Below are 21,397 nucleotides of genomic sequence, written 5' to 3' on the forward strand. Positions count from 1 at the left end.
TCCACCTGCAAGTCTTAAACAACAATCATAAAGAACTAACATTTGTAGAGCAATTACTACTTTCCTTTACATGGTAGTTAACGCTTCCAACAACCCATATTGGTAGGTACTATTTTTATCATCATTTTACAGATTAGGAGACTAATACTTAAAGAGGTAAAGGAGCTTGCCCAAGGTCAGAGCCAAGCATTCTAACAAACGTTACATTCCTGAATCCAGACTCTTAACCGCTATGTACTCCAGCTGTCCATTAAACCTCAACAGCTATGGGGCTTGGTCAGCGTCCCGGCATATCACACAAAGCAAGCAGTAGGGACATTATAGCGTGATAGAAAGAAACAGTCAAAGGAACTATGTCCTAGTCCTAGCTTTGCTACTTACTTTTTGCTGTTGTTTAGTCACTAAGTCATGTCTGACTCTTTGTGACCATATGGACTGGAGCCTGCCAGGTTTCTCTGACCATGGGATTTATCAGGCAAGAATACTGGAGTGGGTTGCTACTTCCTGCTCCAGGGGATCTTCCCAACCCAGGAGTCAAACCGGTGTCTCCAGCATTGCTGATGGATTCTTCACCACTGAGCCACCAGGGAAGTCCTTGCTACTTACTAGATTTTATAATCTTGGATTAAGGTACTTAAATTGTAGTTCTCACACTTTAAAATGATTTCTCATTTGCTTAAAAGAGTAATACAAACCTATTTCAAAACACTGTGTGTGAGAGAGAATCAAATGAGATAAGGTTTGTGCAAGACCTCCCACTGTGACAAGTTTGTGACAATGACAACAGTGAGAAGACAGTAAAGGAGACCGGCATGCAGGTGGGATGGGGGAATTCTAGCCAGCCACTCTGATCAACATCATGAGCTCGCTCTTCTGACTCTGTTCCCCACTAAGCCTAGCATCAGGATTCTGACCCTCATCTCAATCTGAGCCACCCAAATAGAGAGATTACTAGTTATGAGAACAAGCACACGGGTAACAGGGAGCATGATGGTGCCTCAAATCAAAGGAAAAAGTCTGTTCTGTTTCCACCAATGAACTTGGACTCCAATGAATATGGACTAAGAATAAAATGAAATTTTTTTTCTTGGTCACACCATGTGGCTTGCAGGATCTTAGTTCTCCCTATCAGGAATTGAATCCCAGCCCCGAGCAGCAGAAGTACAGAGTCCTAACCAATGGACCATCAAGGATTCCCCAAATTAAATCATTTTACTCTGTAAATATGGGCCCACAGAATACTAGGCAACTATGCTACTCCAAAGAGTGACAAGAATTATTAAAATTATCATCATTTATTGTTATAATTCGGCTTCCGAGGTGGCGCTAGTGGTAAAGAATCTGCCTGCTAATTTGGGAGACAAAGGAGACTTGAGTTTGATCCCTGAATTGGGAAGATCCCCTGGAGTAGTAAATGGCATCCCACTCCAGTATTCTTGCCTGGAAAATTTCATAGGCAGAGGAGCCTGGCGGGCTACAGTCCATGGACCGCAAAGAGTCGGACACAACTAAGCAACTGAGTCCAGCAGATTATTATAATTAATACACACTTATATACACTATATAGTGTGTGTGTGTATGTGTGTGTGATCATGCTATTTTTGGCCACACCATGCACCTTGTGGGATCTTAGCTTGTGAGATCTAACTAACAGTAAATTTAAATAGGCATACAACTGCTTATATACAAGCTACATACTTAAAAGCATGTACCAAATTACATCATCATTCAGTTATCACTGAGTTACAAATAAGATCTCTCACACATACTTTCACACTCACTGACTCTCTTCTACATGGGCTCTCTCACATAGCCATAGTGGCCCTCACACCTTCTTCTCATATGCCCTGAAAACAGTATTACTACCACATACACTCACTCACAGTTTTATACGCAGTACACTGTGAGACAACAGATAACCCTCTGTTGTCCCAGCTCAGTTGAGGGTCACAGGATATAAATACAGCATTAAATATTCAAGTAACTATGTGGTTACACCCGTTTCTCACTTTGTGAGTTTCTCAGTGTCCCAAGAGAAGGTGCACAGCACATATTCATACCATGGTGTTATATCCACTCATTCATCTTTCATTGTTTGAGAGAGTCAATACATGATTACAGTGCCTCAGTGTTCCAAGTCTTAAAGTAGAGTTTGTTGATTGTATTTTCAGTTTCAGTTCAGTTTCTCAGTCATGCCCGACTCTTTGTGATCCCATGGACTACAGCGCGCCAGGCCTCCCTGTCCATCACTAACTCCCGGAGCCTACTCAAACTCATGTCCATTAAGTCGGTGATGCCATCCAACCATCTCATCCTCTGTCATCCCCTTCTTCTCCTGCCTTCAATCTTTCCCAGCATCAGGGTCTTTTCAAATGAGTTAGTTCTTTGCATCACGTGGCCAAATGACTGAAGTTTCAGCTTCAGCATCAGTCCTTCCAATGAATATTCAGGACTGATTTCCTTTACGATGGACTGGTTGCATCTCCTTGCAGTCCAAGGGACTCTCAAGAGTCTTCCCCCACACCACAGTCCAAAAGTATCAATTCTTTGGCACTCAACTTTCTTTATAGTCCAACTCTCACATCCATAACATGACCACTGGAAAAACCACAGCTTTCACTAGATGGACCTTTGTTGGGAAAGTAATGTTTCTGTTTTTAATATGCTGTCTAGGTTGGTCATAACTTTTCTTCCAAGGAGCAAGCATCTTATAATTTCATGGCTGCAATCACCATCTGCAGTTATTTTGGAGCCCCCCAAAATAAAGTCTCTCACTGTTTCCAATGTTTCCCCATCTATTTGCCATGAAGTGATGGAACTGGATGCCATGATCTTAGTTTTCTGAATGTTGAGTTTTAAGCCAACTTTTTCACTCTCCTCTTTCACTTTCATCAAGAGGCTTGTTAGTTTTTCTTCACTTTCTGCTGCAAGTGTGGTGTCATCTGCATGTTGATATTTCTCCCAGCAATCTTGATTTTAGCTTTTGCTTCATCCAGTCCAGCATCTCTCATGATGTACTCTGCATATAAGTTAAACAAGCAGAGTGACAATATACAGCCTTGACGTAGTCCTTTCCTGATTTGGAACCAGTCTGTTGTTTCATGTCCAGTTCTAACTACTGCTTCTTGACCTGCATACAGATTTCTCAGGAGGCAGGTTAGGTGGTCTGGTATTCCCATCTTTTTAAGACTTTTCCACGGTTTTCTGTTATCCACACAGTCAAAGGCTTTGGCATAGTCAATAAAGCAGAAGTAGATGTTTTTCTCATTGATTGTATAGCAAAACAATATTGGCTGAGCATCTATTAGTGTGTGCTACACTCAGCATCTCCAAGCATCAAGTATGGTTTTGCCCAGTGGTTTGGTTTTCCTGCTGTCAAATACTTTCATACACATGTACATCTCAGTGATAGTATTTAGAGTTCTTATGTGTGTGTAAAGAGAAGACATCTCAGATTAACAATCATGATATTACAGACTCCAAGCTCTTAGAGGGCAGGGTAGGGTCTTGTTCACCATTCTCTCCCCAGTGCCTGGAACAGTGCTTGGTTCACAGTAGACACTCAAACATCTATGTTGAATGAATTGATAAACCTGAAGCATTATTCCTATAGAGACCTGGACAATTACTCTGCATGATATCCACAGGGTTGTGCCCACCCAGTCACAATGACATGTAAATCTCATACACAGTCACAGAATGTCCCCCCATACTAAACATCAGTTCCCTGGGTCACATGGTCAACACACGTGTGGCTACAGTGTCACCGTATTGTCTCCGTTTCACTCTCTCAGGGTCGCTGTGTCTCTGTTAACAGCGAACCTAGGGGCCCAACAGCTTAACTCAGTACCTTGTGAAGCTCTACTCCGCCCCACAGTCGCTCCACCGCACGTTCCCACAGCGGAGTCTGAAGTCCTACGCAGGGTGACACGGTGTCTCGGGGAGCCCCTCAAGATGACGATGGCTCTGGGGAGTCACACTGGGCCACTGTACCTTGGTCTGCGGGTTGGACACCGCGTCCAAAGTCCCAGCAGGCTGACCACGAAGCTGAGTTACCCCCGACCCTGCGGCACAAAGTCTCGGCCTCGTCCGTCCTCCGAGACTCAGTCTCTCCGGCTCGCACCCCGCCCGCCGGTGCCCTCACCTGGTCAGGTCCCGCAGCCGCGCCTCCTCCCCGCGCAGGTAGCGCCGCAGCAGTCCCAGCAGCCGGCGCTCGGGCGCCAGGGCGCGCGCCACACTGGTCAGCGCCGAGAACGTGTCCCCGCGCGCCGCGACCTCGGCCGGGTCCCCGGCCCGGAGCGCAAGCACCGCCAACAGCGCTGCCAGCCGCGCCGCGGGGCCCATCGCCGGCGCTCGCGCCCGTCCTCTCCGAGCGTCGCGCCGGGCGCTGCTCTCGCCGCTCCGCCCCCGCCCGCCCCCGGGCCCCGCCCCCGACTCCTCGCTAACCCCTCCTCTCGCTCTCCACCCCCCACCTTCCTGCCCCTCGGACAGCATGCGGGCTGCCGGCAGCCTCAGTGTCCCCCGGCCTCCCCCAATCACATCCCTGGGGAAGCATTTCCACTGTGCCTATTTCACACTTGGGGAAATTAAGGCAACGGGTGTGGTGAGGAATGAATTCATCAGTCTATGGCTGTACCACGTCATTCAAAAATATTCACTCCCTGGATCAAGGGGTGGAAATACAGAAACATCCCTGGATTCTGATGGACAAATCAAGAGAGTAAACGTTGTGGTATGGTAACAGCGGTGTGAATAAAGAGCTGTGACAGACCAGGGGAAAGGAAAACACTTCACACAGGACCTGACGTCTGAACTATCTCCAAGGGTGAGTAGAATTTTGACCGGAGGTAAAGAGGGTGAGGGCCATTAGGGTCAGTGCGTGACAAATCTAGGACCTATACAACCAAAACTTCTGGGGTCCTGGGTCATTGCTCTGCACGACATACCCATGGTCATCTAAGCCAACAAAAGTATTGTTAATCCTACTACTTATCCTTTCCCCCTCTTTCCCAGGCAATGTTGATTCACTCATTCATTCAACAAATATTTAGCACCTGTTCTACTGCAAGGGAGGGATGGGCTTTCCTGGAGAAGGTGCTTACGTCATATACCAAGGTTTGAAATGGAAAATAGTTCGAGTTGCAGAAATGATGACAAATTCCTTGGGGCTGGGACTATCAGATTGTGAAGGGGTTTTGCATGTCATACTAAGAAATTTAGCCTGTTTGCTATGAAAATCCAGTGGAAACTTTTTCTTTTTTACCTCCCTCTCACCTCCCTCTGCATCTTACCAGTGGAAGATTTTAAGGGCGTTAATAGTCGTCCACTGACTGAGCAAGGTGAGGGAATAAAAGCCCAGTGATTTAGGCCCAACATGAGACAGCTCTGATAGGCTCTAGTCCACCTGCCACATGGACCAAGGCTTTGACCTCTTCTTTGACCTCTTCCTCTGCCCTTTTCTGCTTTCCCTGTGCTTTCACAGACCCTGATCCCTAGCAATATCTTGCGCTTCAAGCATCATCTCAGCATCTGCTTCTGGAGAACCCAAGCTGTAACAGCAACACAATCAACATACACAGCCGATAAGTGTAGAGCAGTAACCTGAACCCAGGTGGTGTGGGTCTGGGTGCCATTCTCTTAACTGCTACCAGAGGCAGATTTATCATGAAGCTTTTGAAGCTTAAGCTTCAAGGCCCCTAACTTGCACAAATCCTTTCCAACAAACACCCTCAGGATTGAGGGGTGGCAGAACCCAACATTATTTTCTTATTGTTATATGTATTTGTAAAATTTGTAAATTAAAGCTATTTTAACCACAGTTGTTTAAGTTTTCTCTTTCCATTCTGACTTCCTGTTTATCACACGTCCCCTTATGGTGGCAATGTTGGAATAACTAAGGGTCTGTATTTGCAACTGAGTAGTCATCTTAGCCTGCTTTCTGCTCTTAGAAGGTTGAGCGTTGTAGTAGGAAGAATAATGCCCCCCACCCCTGCAAGATGCTAATATCCTAATTCCTAAAGCCTGTGACTATGGTGCCTCACATAGCAAAAGGAAATTTGCAGGTGTGATTAACTTAAGGATCCTGAGATGCCCCAGTTATATATTCACTTATTTGACATCAGTATGGGCTCATGAATTTCATCGAATGAATTATAATTCATTACTTGCTTATTTTGAAACTTAAATTGCCCTAGAGTTGCCCAGAGGTAGCCCCTTCAATCTGGCTCCTGTGTCCTTTTGATATGTTCCCTTTATTCCTTGAGGACTTTCATACTTTATTACTTCCAAGATATTCCAACTTGTCTGTACTTCTCCTGTCCTGGAATCAAGCATTCCCATCATGAGCCCTGGTTCCTTGTATTCAGAAACCACGATCTTGGTGCTAGGTATGCTCATTGCAACTGGAATGTCTCTGCTCCCAGGTCCTTTTGGCAGATAGAACTAGATAATTATATATAACTTTGTTAAACTTTTCCTAAGTGTTTTTTTCTTTTAAAAATTGAGATATATTAAAAAATTGAGATATAATTTACATATGATAAAAATTCACATTTTTAAAGTGTACAATTCATTCATTTTTACCATAGTCACAAGGTTGTACAACCACCACCACTATTGAACTCTAGAACATTTTCTTTACCCCCCCAAAAAAATACCCATTAGCTGTCACTCTATCCCCTTCCCATGTGACAACCACCAATCTACCTTCTGTCTATATGGATTTACCTACTATAGATGCTTCATATAAATAGTTTCCCTTTGATATTATTCAACAGTAAATGAAATTGTTTTCTTAATTTCATTTTTTTAGATTGTTCAGTGTTAGTATATAGAAATACAATTGATTTTTGTATACAGATCTTGTATCCTGTAACTCTACTGAAATTGCTTATTATGTCTAATTGTGTTTTTGTGTGTAATCCTTATAATTATATACATGAAAGATCAAAACTTTGGAAAATGAAGTTTATTTCCTCCATGTGAATCTGGATGCTATGTCTGTTTTACTAACTTATCAACACTTTCCTAGAACTTCCAGTGTAATGTTGAATAGAAGTGACAAGAGAAGATATCCTTGTCTTGTTTCAGGTCCTAGATGGATAGGTTTCAGTCTTTCACCATTAAGTATGATGTTAGCTGTGGGTATTTTGTCAATGCTTTAAATACGTTGAGGAAGATCTTTTCTGTTCCTAATATTTTTAATGTTTCTGTCAAATATGTTTTATGCATCTATTGAGATGATCATGTGGTTTTTATCTTTTGTATTAATATTTTGTATTATAATGATTGATTTTTGTTTGTTAAACCAACATGGCATTCTGGGATAAACCTTGTTCTTTGTTGCTGGATTCAGTTTGCTGTTTGTGCGTCACTGAACTTCTCACTTTGTCTTTTGTCAAATCTGGGAAATATCCATATATTATTTCTTCAAATACTTCTTTTTCAAAATCTTCTGGAATTATGATGACATAAAGTAGGTACTGCATCACAGGTCATTAAGGCTGTGTTCATTAACAAAAAATATTTTTCCCTCTGTTGTTCAGATTAGATGATTTTAATGGATTTATCTTCAAGTTCACTGAGTTGTTCCCTTGTCAGGTGTATTCTGCTGTTGAGTAAACTGTGAAATTTTTAGTTTGGTTTTTGTATTTTCATTAGGCTCCTGTTTATATCTCTTCTTTCTTGACATTTTCTGCCTTTCCATTCACTTCAAGAGCATTTACCTTTACTTCTTGGAGCATTTTATAACAATCTTCAATCATTTAAACATTTGTGTTATCTTTTCCTTGACATTTGTTGATTGTCTTTTCTCATACTAATGGGGATTTTCCTGGTTCTTTATATGCTGAATAACATTGGATTAAATACTAGACATGTTGAATGTATACAAGCATGCTAAGTTGATTTAGTATGTCTGACTCTTTGCAACCCTATGGACTATAGCCCTTCAGGCTCCTCTGTCCATTGGGATTCTCCAGGCAAGAATACTGCAGTGGGTAGTCATGCTCTCCTCCAGGGGATCTTCCTGACTCAGGGATTGAATCCATATCTGTCTTATGCATTAGTAGGCATGTTCTTACCACTACTGGGTTACCCTAGTGGCTCAGATGGTACAGAATCTGACTGCAATGCAGGAGACCTGGGTTCAATCCCTGGGTTGGGAAGATTGCCTGGAGAAGGAATGGCAACCCACTCCAGTATTCTTGGCTGGAGAATTCCATGGACAGAGGAGCCTGGTGCTCTACAGTCCATGGGGTCGCAATGAGTTGGATATGACTGAGGAACTAACACTCTAACTTTCATACCTCTAGTTACCACTAATGCCACCTGGGAAGCCCCAGACATTTTGAATACTATTTATAAATGTCTCAGTTCAGTTCAGTCGCTCAGTCATGTCCGACTCTTTTCTAGATCTCATTTAAATCTAATGGATAGTCTCTTTTTTGTGGCGCCTCGGAGGCTGTCGGCCACTTCAGAATGAAGCTGAACATCTCTTTTCCGGCCACTGGCTGCCAGAAGCTCATTGAAGTGGACGATGAACGAAAACTTCGTACCTTCTACGAGAAGCGTATGGCCACCGAAGTTGCTGCTGACGCTCTGGGTGAAGAATGGAAGGGATATATGGTCCGAATCAGTGGCGGGAACGATATGCAGGGTTTCCCCATGAAGCAGGGTGTCTTGACCCATGGCCGAGTTCGCCTGCTACTGAGTAAGGGGCATTCCTGTTACAGACCAAGGAGGACTGGAGAGAGAAAGCGCAAATCTGTCCGGGGTTGCATTGTGGATGCCAATCTGAGTGTTCTCAACTTGGTCATCGTGAAAAAAGGGGAGAAGGATATTCCTGGACTCACTGATACTACAGTGCCTCGTCGCCTGGGTCCCAAAAGAGCTAGCAGAATCCGCAAACTTTTCAATCTCTCTAAAGAAGATGATGTCCGCCAGTATGTTGTGCGAAAGCCCCTAAACAAAGAAGGTAAGAAACCTAGGACTAAAGCACCCAAGATTCAGCGTCTCGTGACTCCACGAGTTCTGCAACACAAACGCCGGCGTATTGCTCTGAAGAAATAGCGTACTAAGAAAAACAAAGAAGAGGCTGCAGAATATGCTAAACTTTTGGCCAAGAGAATGAAGGAGGCCAAAGAAAAACGACAGGAACAGATTGCCAAGAGACGGAGGCTGTCCTCTCTGAGAGCTTCTACTTCTAAGTCTGAGTCCAGTCAAAAATGAGATGTTCTAAGAGTAACAAATAAATAAGATCAGACATAAAAAAATATATAATGGATAATAGTAATTTTTTTTTTTTTTTGCTGTTTGTTTTAGCATGTAGCTTGCCCAGTTTGATTCAGAAGTACTGACCTGCTTCTGTGGTTCCAAAATGTCATCCAATAGAAGACATACAGATGGCTAACAAACACATGAAAAGATGCTCAACATTACTCATTATCAGAGAAATGCAAATCAAAACCACAATGAGGTACCATTACATGCCAGTCAGAATGGCTGCTATCCAAAAGTCTACAAGCAATAAATGCTGGAGAGGGTATGGAGAAAAGGGAACCCTCTTACACTGTTGGTGGGAATGCAAACTAGTACAGCCACTATGGAAAACAGTGTGGAGATTCCTTAAAAAACTGGAAATAGAACTGCCATATGACCCAGCAATCCCACTGCTGGGCATACACACCGAGGAAACCAGAACTGAAAGAGACACGTGTACCCCAATGTTCATCGCAGCACTGTTTATAATAACCAGGACGTGGAAGCAACCTAGATGCCCATTAGCAGACGAATGGATAAGAAAGCTGTGGTACATATACACAATGGAATATTACTCAGCCATTAAAAAGAATACATTTTAATCAGTTCTAATGAGATGGATGAAACTGGAGCCATTATACAGAGTGAAGTAAGCCAGAAAGATAAACACCAATACAGTATACTAATGCATATATATGGAATTTAGAAAGATGGTAATGATAACCCTATATGCAAGACAGAAATAGAGACACAGATGTACAGAACAGACTTTTGGACTCTATGGGAGAAGGCGAGGGTGGGATGATCTGAGAGAATAACATCAAAACATGTATATTATCAACTGTGAAACAGATCACCAGTCCAGGTTGGATGCATGAGACAAGTGCTCAGGGCTGGTGCACTGGGAGGACCCAGAGGGATGGGATGGGGGGGGAGGTGGGAGGGGGGTTCAGGATGGAGAACACGTGTAAATCCATGGCTGATTCATGTCAATGTATGGCAAAAACCACTACAATATTGTAATTAGCCTCCAACTAGTAAAAATAAATGGAAAAAAAAAAAAAAACTTAAAAAGCAAAAAAAGAAAAAAAACCCAAAATGTCATCCAGTTTTCAAAGTTCTGCAATGTTATTTAGATTTGTCCTGGTTGTACGCCACCCAGTGGCCAGTTTCAGATCTGAACAGTGGCCCATTCCATGCTCAGTACCCAAGTACATGGTATGCTATTTAGCATCAGATTGATGCTTGCACAGTTCAGGGATGAGGTCAGAAACTATGGGGCTGTTCTCCTGAACTCCTCCCTCTCTTGTGATTTCTCTGATACTTTCCAGTCTTTTGAACCCCCCACTTTTGAGCCCTCCGGCCAAAAATCTTGGAGGTTCAGTTGCTCTCCTCTCCACTGCATTTTTCATGTATCTGGGGCCAAGTCATGGGAGGATAGAGGGATAAAAAAATTCAACAGCAGTTTACCCCACCCTACTGGGATTGTTGGAAGAAAAAATTACAGCATTATTTTATATGGTTTTAATGTGCGTGAATGGAATACATGAGATAACTTGAAGTTTTAGGTGGCCATAGGCACTCACTACCACCACTTCCATTGTGGCCCATCACTGTAGGATTGCCTGATGGGAGGGGTGCAGGAGGATGGAGAACAAAAGATAAAAAACAAGTGGATGTTACCCCCAACCCCACCCCTACACATTGATGTGAGGGTCCTCTTTCCCTGTTCTTGAGCCAGAGCTAGAGGGCTTCCCCTGTAGCTTTCCCAGTCCTCAACCTGGGGTCCACTTACAGGTTTAAGCCTACTGAGGATCAAAAAGAGGAAACTCACTGCCAGTTCAGCGGTGCTTCATGTTCTGGCTTTCCCCCGCAATCTGACTATAGCGTCCTCAAATGCCTGCTCTATTCTGTCTAGATTTTATAGCTGCATTCAGTGGGCAAGACATCTTCCAACAAACAGAATTTCCTACATTATAATATTTTATTTTAATTCTGCATCAGAGAGGACTTTAAGTCACTCTAAATAACAACAGGCTTCCAAGTTTGACTAAAGCCAAACTGAATTTTAACTAAATTATATTACAAAAACAAATACTTATGTGACAATAGAATCGATCTTTTCTATGAGACCTAAGTTTGTGAGGTTCAATTTTTGTTCCTGTTTGGTATTCAGCAGGGTGTTTGTTTTTTGACCTGTATTATTACACAATTTCTATTTCGGAATGTTAAAAACTAAAAAATGATGTTAGCTTTAAAGAAATGTTACTATTATTTTAGTTTTTTTAAGTGCAAAAATAGAAAGTTAAAGCAGAAATAAAAGGATTGAGGAAAAGATCATGACTTTCAAAATAAATGTCAAGGCAGAGAAGAGAAAGGCTTTCCCAGAAGTCATCAGCTTCATGTCACGCCATTCTCCCCTGCTCACTCCACACCAGCCATGCTGGCCTTTGGCCTTTTCATTTCCTGCTCCTGCCAACCTCTTTCCTGATTCATGTGTAATTTCTGACTAACTCCTACTCATCCTTTGACTCATTTCCTCAAGAATCTTTCATTTGCTTGCAGATTAGGGTCGAATCCCCATAATATCAAAATACCCCCTATATTTTCCCTTGGTAGCACTTATTACAATTCTAATTTCTTTTTTCTATTATTCATGTCTATCTATTCCACCAGAGCATAAGTTTCATGTAGGCAGGACTGTGCTTAGCAGAGTAATAGGCAATAGTGGGTACTCATTTAAAAAGAATGAATAGAGCAAATAGAGCATTCAAAATAATCCTACTACTCAATCTGTTTATTGACGGTCCTCTATGTGACCGTCCTTTGCCAGGTCTTTTCTATTATTCACCTCCTTTATCCTCACAATAAGCCTACGAGGTATGTATTGTTCCTTTGCATTTTATGGTTGGGAAAACCATAGTTCATTGAGATTAGTGATTCAGCAGCAAGATGGTAAAGCCTGAAATTGAACCCAGGGTCTCCAGTTCTCAGCTGAGTACCCTTTCCACTATATCATTACTTCAGGTGCTCATTACCAGCTCCTGGCTCAGTCTCCCTTCAAGAAGAGTTTCTGGGATACTCATGTCTCATTCTCTTCTCCTTTGTGTTATGAAAGGATTAAACCAATAGACTGATGTTTCTACAAGCGTGGTCCACAGTACATCTGCTCCAGAATCATAGAGGGGAAAGTGGATGTGCTTAGGAGACATACTGCTACCAGACTCATTGAATCAAAATGTAGGAGAAGTGGAGGCAAAGTCTAGGATTCATTTTTAACGGGCTCATGAGGTGATTCTCGTGCACGTTTGAGAACACTTCCTTAGATGATTGCCAAAGTTCCAGCTCTGACAGTCTTGTCTTCTAAGACATTGAATTTGGAGGCCAGGCTTCTGTAGCCCTATCATCTTTTCCAGAGCTGTGAACTCAATACATACTATTTTTCGTAAATGAATACACTTGAATTTGGAAGACAGATTCAAGTCCCTGCTTGGGTATTTACCAGCTGTGATTCCTTGGGAAAATTACTTCACCTCTTGAGCCTTAGAGTTATCATCTTTTAAGATGAAAATAATAACAACAACCCCTATTCTGGCTTTTAGTAGTTCGTGTGGAAGATAAATTAAATCATGTTTTTCAAAGCTCTTTTGATTCCAAGTTGAAGAACCACTACAGGTATAAAATGGACACCAAGAGAAGTTACTTCAGTTCTTCAGATTTGCAGATGGCTCAGTTATAGCTCTTCCAAATGGACAGAATAGGGAGTTTATTCTAACACAGAACAACCACTACCATCTCTGAAAATCGTTATTTCCTTGAAAAGATCCTACCTGCTCTTTTATAGAAACCTGAGGCATTCCTATAGCGCCCCCTGGTGAAATTTAGAAGCCAACTCAAACCCATAATCCTTGTCAAACACTTGCTGTTTGCTTAGAAACAAGATTAATTTCTCACTGTATGTATCTCTTCTCCAATAGACTAGGAGCCTTTAAAAAAAATTATTTATTTATTTATTTATGGCTATGCTGGGTCTTCGCTGCTTTGCACGGGCTTTCTCTAGTTGTTGTGAGTGGGGTCTACTCTTTGTTGCTGTGTAAGGGCTTCTCAATACAGTGGCTTCTCTTGTTGGTGAGCACAGCTCTAGGCACGCGGGCTTCGGTAGTTGCAGTACATGGGCTCAGTAGTTACAGCATGCGGGGTCTACAGTGTGCAGGCTCAGTAGTTGCAGCTCACAGGCTTAGTTGCTCCATGGCATGTGGAATCTTCCTGGACCAGGGACTGAACCCGTGTCCCCTGCATTGGCAGGTGAATTCTTATCCACTGTGCCCCCAGGAAAGCCCCTAGACTAGGGACTAGCTTTTTGTGGAGTGTCTCTTTGTCCCCAGAGCCTACCACTCATCCATTCATTCATTTAACCATTACTGAGCATCGGTTGTGCCAGGTGCTGTTCCTGGTAACCAGCAATACAGCAGAGGAGCCAGATGACTTCCCTGTCCTCAGAGTCCTTACAGCAAGTATGAGAGACAGACAAGTAAACAGTCAAGAACGATGGTGATATATGCCATGCCGGGGGAGGTGCAAGGAACTATGGCAGTCATTTGGCTAAAAACCAATGAACAGTTTTGAGGAAAAACACAGTACATGGAGGGATGCATGGCAAAAAAGAGGCATGAAGTAAAAGCAGGAGCCAAATGATGAAGGGCCTACTCTAAGTTTACTTTTACACTAGGGTCAATGGGAAGCAACTGAACAGTTTTAAGTAGAGGAATGATGCAATTAGATTTTTGTTTTTTAAAGATCATTCTGACTATAATGGGTAGAACTGATTGGAGGAGGCAAGGTCACAGGTAGAAAGACCAATTAGGAAGCTGCTGCATAATCCAGGTGAGAAATGAATGTTTAGTTAGGAGGTAGGTGTACATGGGAAGTTTTAAATGTATGGGTAAAATTCCATTTCTTTCTCTGAGTGGTAGGTACAAAAGTATTATTTTCTTTATATTTTACACTTAGGTTACATAAATTCTTTAGTATATATGAAGCTATTCATTTAAAGTCAAAGAAGGGGACGACAGAGGATGAGATGGTTGGATGGCATCACCGACTCAATGGACATGAGTTTAAGTAAACTCCAGGAGTTGGTGATGGACAGTGAGGCCTGGCGTGCTGCAGTCCATGGGGTTGCAAAGAGTCGGACGTGACTGAGTGACTGAACTGAACTGAAAACTGACAAAATAATACCATATGTGTGCATGTATATATGTACACATACATAAATTTAAAAATTTGGAAGGGAAGGACAGAAAAGATTCAAGAGGAGGGTGGCCTCTGAGAAAGCAAAGTAGACTATAAAGACAGCCATGATCCTTATTCTTCCCTGTATCCACACCCTTGGTGGTGTGAGCTTGCATCTCCCTCCATTAAGGAGTCAATTTCCCCTTACTATTTTCTTTAGCCAATGAAATACAACAAAAGGGACAATGTGTCAGCTTTGAGCCTAGGCCTCAAGAGGCCTTGCATGCTTCAGTCCTGACTTTCGGAACCCCATGCAGGCACCCATGTGAACATGTCTGGGCTCGCCTGCTGGAGCATGGCAGAGCTTGGCCGACCCAGCTGAGACCATCCTGAGCTAACCAGCACCCAGGTGACTTGGCAGCTGACTTCCATCTGATAAGTGAACCCAACTAAGACCAGAAGAACCAGCCTGCTGATCCCAGTCCAAACTGCAGAACTGTGAGATATATAAATAATTGTTGTTTTAAGTCACTAAAGTTGTGGGTAGTTTGTTTTGCAGCAAAAGTTGACTGTTACAGAACTGGTGTCTGAAATGCTGCTTTTTTAAAAAAAAGTCCCAAAATTCATGGCATTGGCTTTGGGATCAGGGATGGGTGGAGACTGGAAAACTGGCAAGTAAACAGTGAAATCTGGGAAAATGATGAGGAAATTGTGACTGGTTAGAAAAACGGTAATCTGTATTTTATAGTGGCAAAACAATTGGCAAAACTGTTGCCTGTGGTAACTAGGGGAATATGGGGGAAAATACTAAAATTTTGATCCAACTAAGGAAATTTCTAAGGAGAATGTAGTGTCAGTTGGGTGCTCCCAGCTGGGTGTGATAACCTTATAACAGGAAGAGAGGTATGAGTTAAAGAAAGAACTGGCCTGCTTGAAACATGAATTTAGAGAGGAGAGAGAGGGCCAGGACTTACTACCTTAAAAAATAAAACTTCATCTTGAGGCTCTCTAGCCAGTGAAGAATTCTTACAGGGAAATATAGTCTAGAGATGTGAATCACACCAAAGGTGTGGCTGTAACACACTTTGTAAAGACCTTTGAGAGAATTAAAGTGATGTCTAGTAGACTCCTAGACAAAATGACTTCTTGAAATCTTAAGAGCAATATCCACAGAAACCTAATGCCAAAATAGCAATGATAAATTTGAGAGATGTCTCAAAAACGATTGCGTGAATGTGGCATTTGGAGTATGGATTAGACTACAATCAGATACATAGAAGACCCACAAAAATTTTAAATTGGTTACACATGTGAGAATATCACCAACCTGGATAAAAGGGGCTTAAATAATTCAAATTGCCACTCAGCTGGCAATATGAGCCACTTCTTCAGAAGTAGCCAAGGAAGGTGATGGACAAAGCATAGTCCAGGGGGCAGAGCAAGAAGCACAGAGATCAATAGACTGGGAACTACTCCCAGGGGGCAGAATTTAGGCCTCAGAAAGGAATATACCCTCTCCCAGGAGAGGGGACCTGACAAATTTTGTCAACTTGGAGTCCAGAACTGCCTCTGTTTAAAGATGATTATGTATCTCTCATGCTTTTCCTTCTTGAATGGAAATGTCTGCTGTCTTTTAAATTCATAGGTATCAAGATCAGAAAGAACAACATTCATCAAGTCACCTACAAACCTTATGTAGATGATAAGATCCTAGACTTACAGCCTGATGACATAACAGCAAGAGACTTTTAGGGGTTCTGAAATGAAGGTAAGCATATTTTGCCTGTGGAAGGAATGTGAACAGTTACAGTCACAAAGTACATACTGTGGTGGATTAAAGAAGGGTCACAATCTTTCAATCCTCCTTGAATCCATACTCTTTGAGTTGTGACCCTGCTGTTCTTCCCATCAAAAGATGGAGACTATTTCTCCATTCCTTAAATCTGAAGTGGCCTTGTGACATTCTTGGCCTATGGAATGAAGCAGTGGCACTATTAAGCCTCAAGATGCCTCAAGAGCATGTGTCAGTTCTTTTTCTTGAAATCCTGTGTGGCTCTGAAGCTTAGAAAGGTCTGGCCTAAACACATAGACTTGTATGTATGTCACCAACTTCAGAGTGATAGTTGGAACTTTGGACATTTCACCCAGAAAAAGTGTGTAAAATCTATGCCATTGGCTGAGATCAGAAACCTATTTTCCAGCCTCTGCAGGATGCTTCTTCCTGCTTTCTTCTTGTCTCCTGTGTCTGCAAGGTCTTTCCTCTTTTCTCTACATCTAGCTATTCTTTCATGGAGAAGGAAATGCCAACCCACTCCAGTATTCTTGCCTGGAGAATCCCAGGGACAGGGGAGCCTGGTGGGCTGCCGTCTATGGGGTCGCACAGTCAGACACGACTGAAGCGACTTAGCAGCAGCAGCTATTCTTTCAAGGCTCCCAGCAATTGTTTAGAGCCCTTCCAGGATCCAGCAAAGATACTCCTCTATTCCTGCAGCATTCTATACTTACTTTTACTACTGCAATTCTATTGCATTGTAGTTGTTTTTGTCTTTTTAAATATGTGGGTTACGTCTTACCAACTTTTTATTCAGGATCCTGCTCCTGGTAGGTTGAAAGTGAAAGTGTTAGTCGCTCAGTTGTGTCCAACTCTTTGCAATCCCATGGACTATAGCCCACCAGGCTTCTTGTCCATGGAATTCTCTAGGCAAGAATACTGGAGTGGGTAGCCATTCCCTTCTCCAGGGGATCTTCCTGATCCAGGGATCAAACCTGGGTCTCCTGCATTGCAGGAATATTCTTTACTATCTGAGCCACATGGAAAGCTCTGGTTACTAAATATTTATACAAAAGGAGAAAGGAACTGCCATTTGGGAGACCTGAGTATTAGTCCCAGATTTGCCCCTGAACAGCTTTGTAAATCAAACGATCACTGCTCTCTGGACCTTAGTTTTCTCTGAATACAAGTAGAACAGACTCCTTCTGGCTGAAGACTAAGATTCACTGACTGAATATTATCCAGGCACCCTCAGGTCATGGGGGAAAGAAAGCAGGGGGAAGAAGATGCCTTGGGTTCTGCAGGAATCCACTCTGTGGACTCAAGTTGATCCCCAACGTGACCCTCAGACTTTCCTAACTGTGAAGAATTTGCCTTCCTTCCAAGGCAGAGGTTCTGATCCCTGTCCACTAGGGGGAAGCATGCAGATGTGGGAATAGCAAACAGCTGAAAAAAAACTCTAATCCAGTTACTATTTTTTTCTGCCCTGCTCCCTGCCCACTCTCCTACCCTTTCCCTACTCCAACTTTCCTAATTTAGCCTCAGGTTGGTCTCTACCCACCCTTCCAACTTCAGCTCATGACTTTGCCGCAGCCAGTCTGGCAGGAAGGCCGCCAGCAAGTCTCAAGTCTCCCTGTCTCCCAGTTGTCACCCGTAGATTTTCTTTGCTTTAAGTTGAATTTATTCATAGACCAAGTACGCCTCATCCCCTGTGCTTATTCACAGCCTACTTACCCTTGTAACGCAGCTCAAATTCCAATTCAGTTCACTTCAGCTGAACATTCCGCCCCCCCCCCCCCCCCCCCACCTCGAGGGCTGATTATCCTCTTGTCTCGGTTCTGGGCTCTGGGGAACTGCACTGAGTCAGCCAATTCCAGCCCTTGGGGAGCTCACAATCCACTGGGAGCGTCTGACACACTCAGAAACCATTTCCTCGTGGTGTGGGAAGTGCTGTAACAAAGGGGGTTCTGGCAGGATGGAGTGGGGCCCTGCCCACTGTGGTTGGTGGGGTGGGGGTGGGTGGCAGGCAGGAAAGGCCTTTTTTTTTTTTTTTAAGATTTTTTTTGGTGTGGACCATTTTTAAAATTTTTATTGAATTTGTTACAACATTGCTTCTGTTATATATGTCTTGGTTTTTTGACTGAGAGGCATGTTAGCTCTCTGACCAGGGATCAAACCCACACCTTCTGCATTAGAAGGCAAAGTCCCAACTGCTGGATCACCAGGGAAGTCCCCAGGACAGGCTTTTTGGAAAAGATGATGCTTGAGTTGGGGATTAAGAGAGCAGTTGTTCATAAAGCAAAATATGTCAAAGTGTTAGGGGAAACACACTGACTGAAGCCGCCCAACCTGGCCAGGCACCATAGTAACTATTTGCCTGAGTTATTTTATGACAGAAGGTCCTAGTAAGGAACAAGGAACTAATAAGCCACCGCCAACTGAAAGAGTTCAGGAAAGGTCAAAAGGAGATTCCACGTGTCCTAGCACCTCCTAGAATCCTTCTCACTGGCATCCATCTTGGCTGAGCAATGCATGTACCACCGGGAAGGACCCTGAGTCAGAGTAATTGGCCAGATGCAACCCAGAAACTAAGCCCATCACCATAAAACCCAGGACTGCAAGTCACATGGCAGAGCAGACCTCCCGGTTTCCCTTAACCTGCTCTCTGTCCAGGCGCCTCTTCCTAATAAAGTTTTTTGCTTTGTCAGCTTGTGTGTCTCATCAGACAACACATTTCCAACTCTTAGACAAAAGCCCACTCTCGGGTCCTGGAAGGGGTCTCCCTTCCTGCAACAAAAGAGTGTGCTGTAGGCCAGAGCCCTCTTCCTGACACCTGTTGTGCTGCTCCCATATTAGAAATCTCACCTTTTTCTACTCTGGGCTGGCATATATATTAATATTATTTATATATTAAATTTTATACATTAAATTTATGTTTATATTTATCATAAAATTTATATTTTTATATAAACATAAAACAAAATTTATATTAAATATAAATATATTTATTATAATTATACTTTATAGTATATATTTATGAATTTTATATATTAAATATATACATATATATATAGATAGATAGTATTATGGGGGCTTCCCTGATGGCTCATACGGTAAAGAATCTGTCTGCACAGGTGACCCGGGTTTGATCCCTCAGTCTGGAAGATCCCCTGGACAAGGGAATGGTACCCACTCAAGTATTCTTGCTTGGAGAATTCCATGGACAGAGGAGCCTGGCAGGCTAGAGTCCATATGGTATTATATTAATGTTGGACCCAGCTCTCAGGAAATTGTCTATGGGGTGATTAGGAAGGTGAAGGGGATCTAAAAATCAGGTCACACATGGAATAGTTACTGAATTACGCATATTCAGACTGAGGGGAAAAGCCTTCAAATGACAAGGAAACAGATTTTTGGATAACATTGAGTTTCCAAGTGCAACCAAAGAATAGAAGCTGTGGGAGGCAGATTTCAGCTGAACATAATAAAAACTCTCTACTAGTCTTTCTTTCAAAGAGAATAACTTGTCTTGTCAAGTTGTCACAGAAGTTCAAATCTTTATCCCATTTGGTAGTCGTATGATAGAAAATGATGAGATTGGATAAGATGACCTTCAAGGTTCTTTCCAGTGGTGGATTCTCTCATACTTTCCCCGCCCCCACCATCATCTCTTGGAGACTTTCTGCTTAAGCCCCCCCATGACTCTCATCATTTACTGACTGAAGTCTAAGTTCCGCAGCCCAGCACGCGGGGCCCTCTCCCCAGTCTCCGCTCACACCCATGCTCCAACATGGCGGTACTGACGAGCGCGTGGTTCTGCGCATGCTCGTGCTGGGTTCTGTGCCCAGGATGTCCCTCCTCTTCCTGTGCCCAGGATGTCCCTCCTCTTCCTGTGCCCGAGCTCTTCCTTGTCCTCCAATACTCTGTCTGGCACTGTAGTCAACTGCCACCTTTGGTCTGCACCACAATTTTCAACTGGTGAGTTAACCTCCTGTCACTGTGTCTTGATGGAAGACAAGCTCGCTGTCTCCTGCTACCATTCAGAAGAAAGCTGAGGGGTCAAATCCTTCCATTACCAGGATCTAGTTTCAGCCAGGAGGCAGGCATGTGACAAGAGTCCAGGCCACTGAGGCCTTCTCTTCGGATACTTTGAATTCAAAGACATCAAGAATAAATACAGGTGATCTGGTGTTGTGGGGCAGTGGGAACAGTGTTTTGAACCTGCTGTTCTAGCAGTAACATGATTGCTGTGTCTTTTTTCCTACTTCTTAGCCTTCTGCACTGCCCTTGGTTCCTACAGATTTCTGGGTCAACAAATATTTATAAAATGAATGAATGAAGCAGAGAGAATAAGGGTCAAAGACATAATCTAAAGCAAATCACATGTAAGACTGGTCTATTTAATGATTAGAACCAGAGGTAAAGAGAGGGAAATAAAGATAAACAGGAGAACGGTCATATCACTAACAGGAATGAAGAAGTGCTAGTTTGGGGAAGACAAGAGAGGAAAGATGGAGAATAAATAAACATTTTTTATTATAGTGAAAGTCACTCAGCTGTGTCTGACTTTGTGACCCTGTGGACTATACAGTCCATGGAATTCTCCAGACCAGAATACTGGAATGGGTAGCCTTTCCCTTCTCCAGGTGATCTTCCCAACCTAGGGATCGAACCCAGGTCTCTTGCATTGCAGGCGGATTCTTTACCAGCTGAGCCACAAAGGAAGCCTGAGAATACTGGAGTGGGTAGCCTATCCCTTCTCCAGCAGATCTTCCCAACCCAGGAATTCAACCAGGGTCTCCTGCATTGTAGGCGGATTCTTTACAAACTGAGCTATCAGGGAAGCCTTTTTATTATAATCCCTCCTCTAAAACATCTCCATCTAAATATACATGAATTCTCCCTTGGGGATGATAACAGTCCTACTGCTATTTCAGGTTAAATTAGCTTCTTGGTCCCTGTTTTAGGTGGGTCTCAGGCCAATGGACTTGTCCTTACCTTCAGAGGCTGTTAAAGAACTTCTCAAACACAGGTGGCCAATAGGCACAAGAAAATATGCTCTCCATTGCTAATTATTAGAGAAATACAAATCAAAACTACAATGAAGTATTACCCCACACTGGTCAAAACAGTCAT

General features: G+C 42.9%; 2 protein-coding genes and 1 long non-coding RNA gene across 4 annotated transcripts in view; 2 read left to right on the plus strand and 1 right to left on the minus strand.

Annotated features, from left to right (window-relative positions):
• P4HA3 (prolyl 4-hydroxylase subunit alpha 3) overlaps positions 1–4,344 on the minus strand; it is a 51,378-nt gene extending 47,034 nt beyond the window's left edge. For both annotated transcript variants that reach the window (XR_009694048.1, XM_061150092.1), the window contains exon 1: positions 4,145–4,344. Coding sequence is in view for 1 of the 2 variants with exons in the window: in XM_061150092.1 (XP_061006075.1) it covers positions 4,145–4,344 (200 nt within the window). In the remaining variant the exon portion in view is untranslated. The remainder of the gene's footprint in view (positions 1–4,144) is intronic.
• A 175-nt stretch (positions 4,345–4,519) lies between these two features.
• The window catches only part of LOC133061891 (uncharacterized), a 30,724-nt gene continuing 13,846 nt past the window's right edge, over positions 4,520–21,397 (plus strand). The window contains exons 1-3 of the long non-coding RNA XR_009694058.1: positions 4,520–4,825; positions 14,808–14,988; positions 16,136–16,258. This is a non-coding gene — a long non-coding RNA (uncharacterized LOC133061891). The remainder of the gene's footprint in view (positions 4,826–14,807; positions 14,989–16,135; positions 16,259–21,397) is intronic.
• Positions 8,464–9,275, plus strand: LOC133061884 (small ribosomal subunit protein eS6-like). Its single transcript, XM_061150181.1, has one exon. It carries the CDS (start codon positions 8,479–8,481, stop codon positions 9,067–9,069), a length of 591 nt encoding a protein of 196 aa, XP_061006164.1. The 5' UTR covers positions 8,464–8,478; the 3' UTR covers positions 9,070–9,275.

This window comes from Dama dama, chromosome 1 (genome assembly GCF_033118175.1).
Source record: "Dama dama isolate Ldn47 chromosome 1, ASM3311817v1, whole genome shotgun sequence".
Classification (NCBI taxonomy): Eukaryota; Metazoa; Chordata; class Mammalia; order Artiodactyla; family Cervidae; genus Dama; species Dama dama.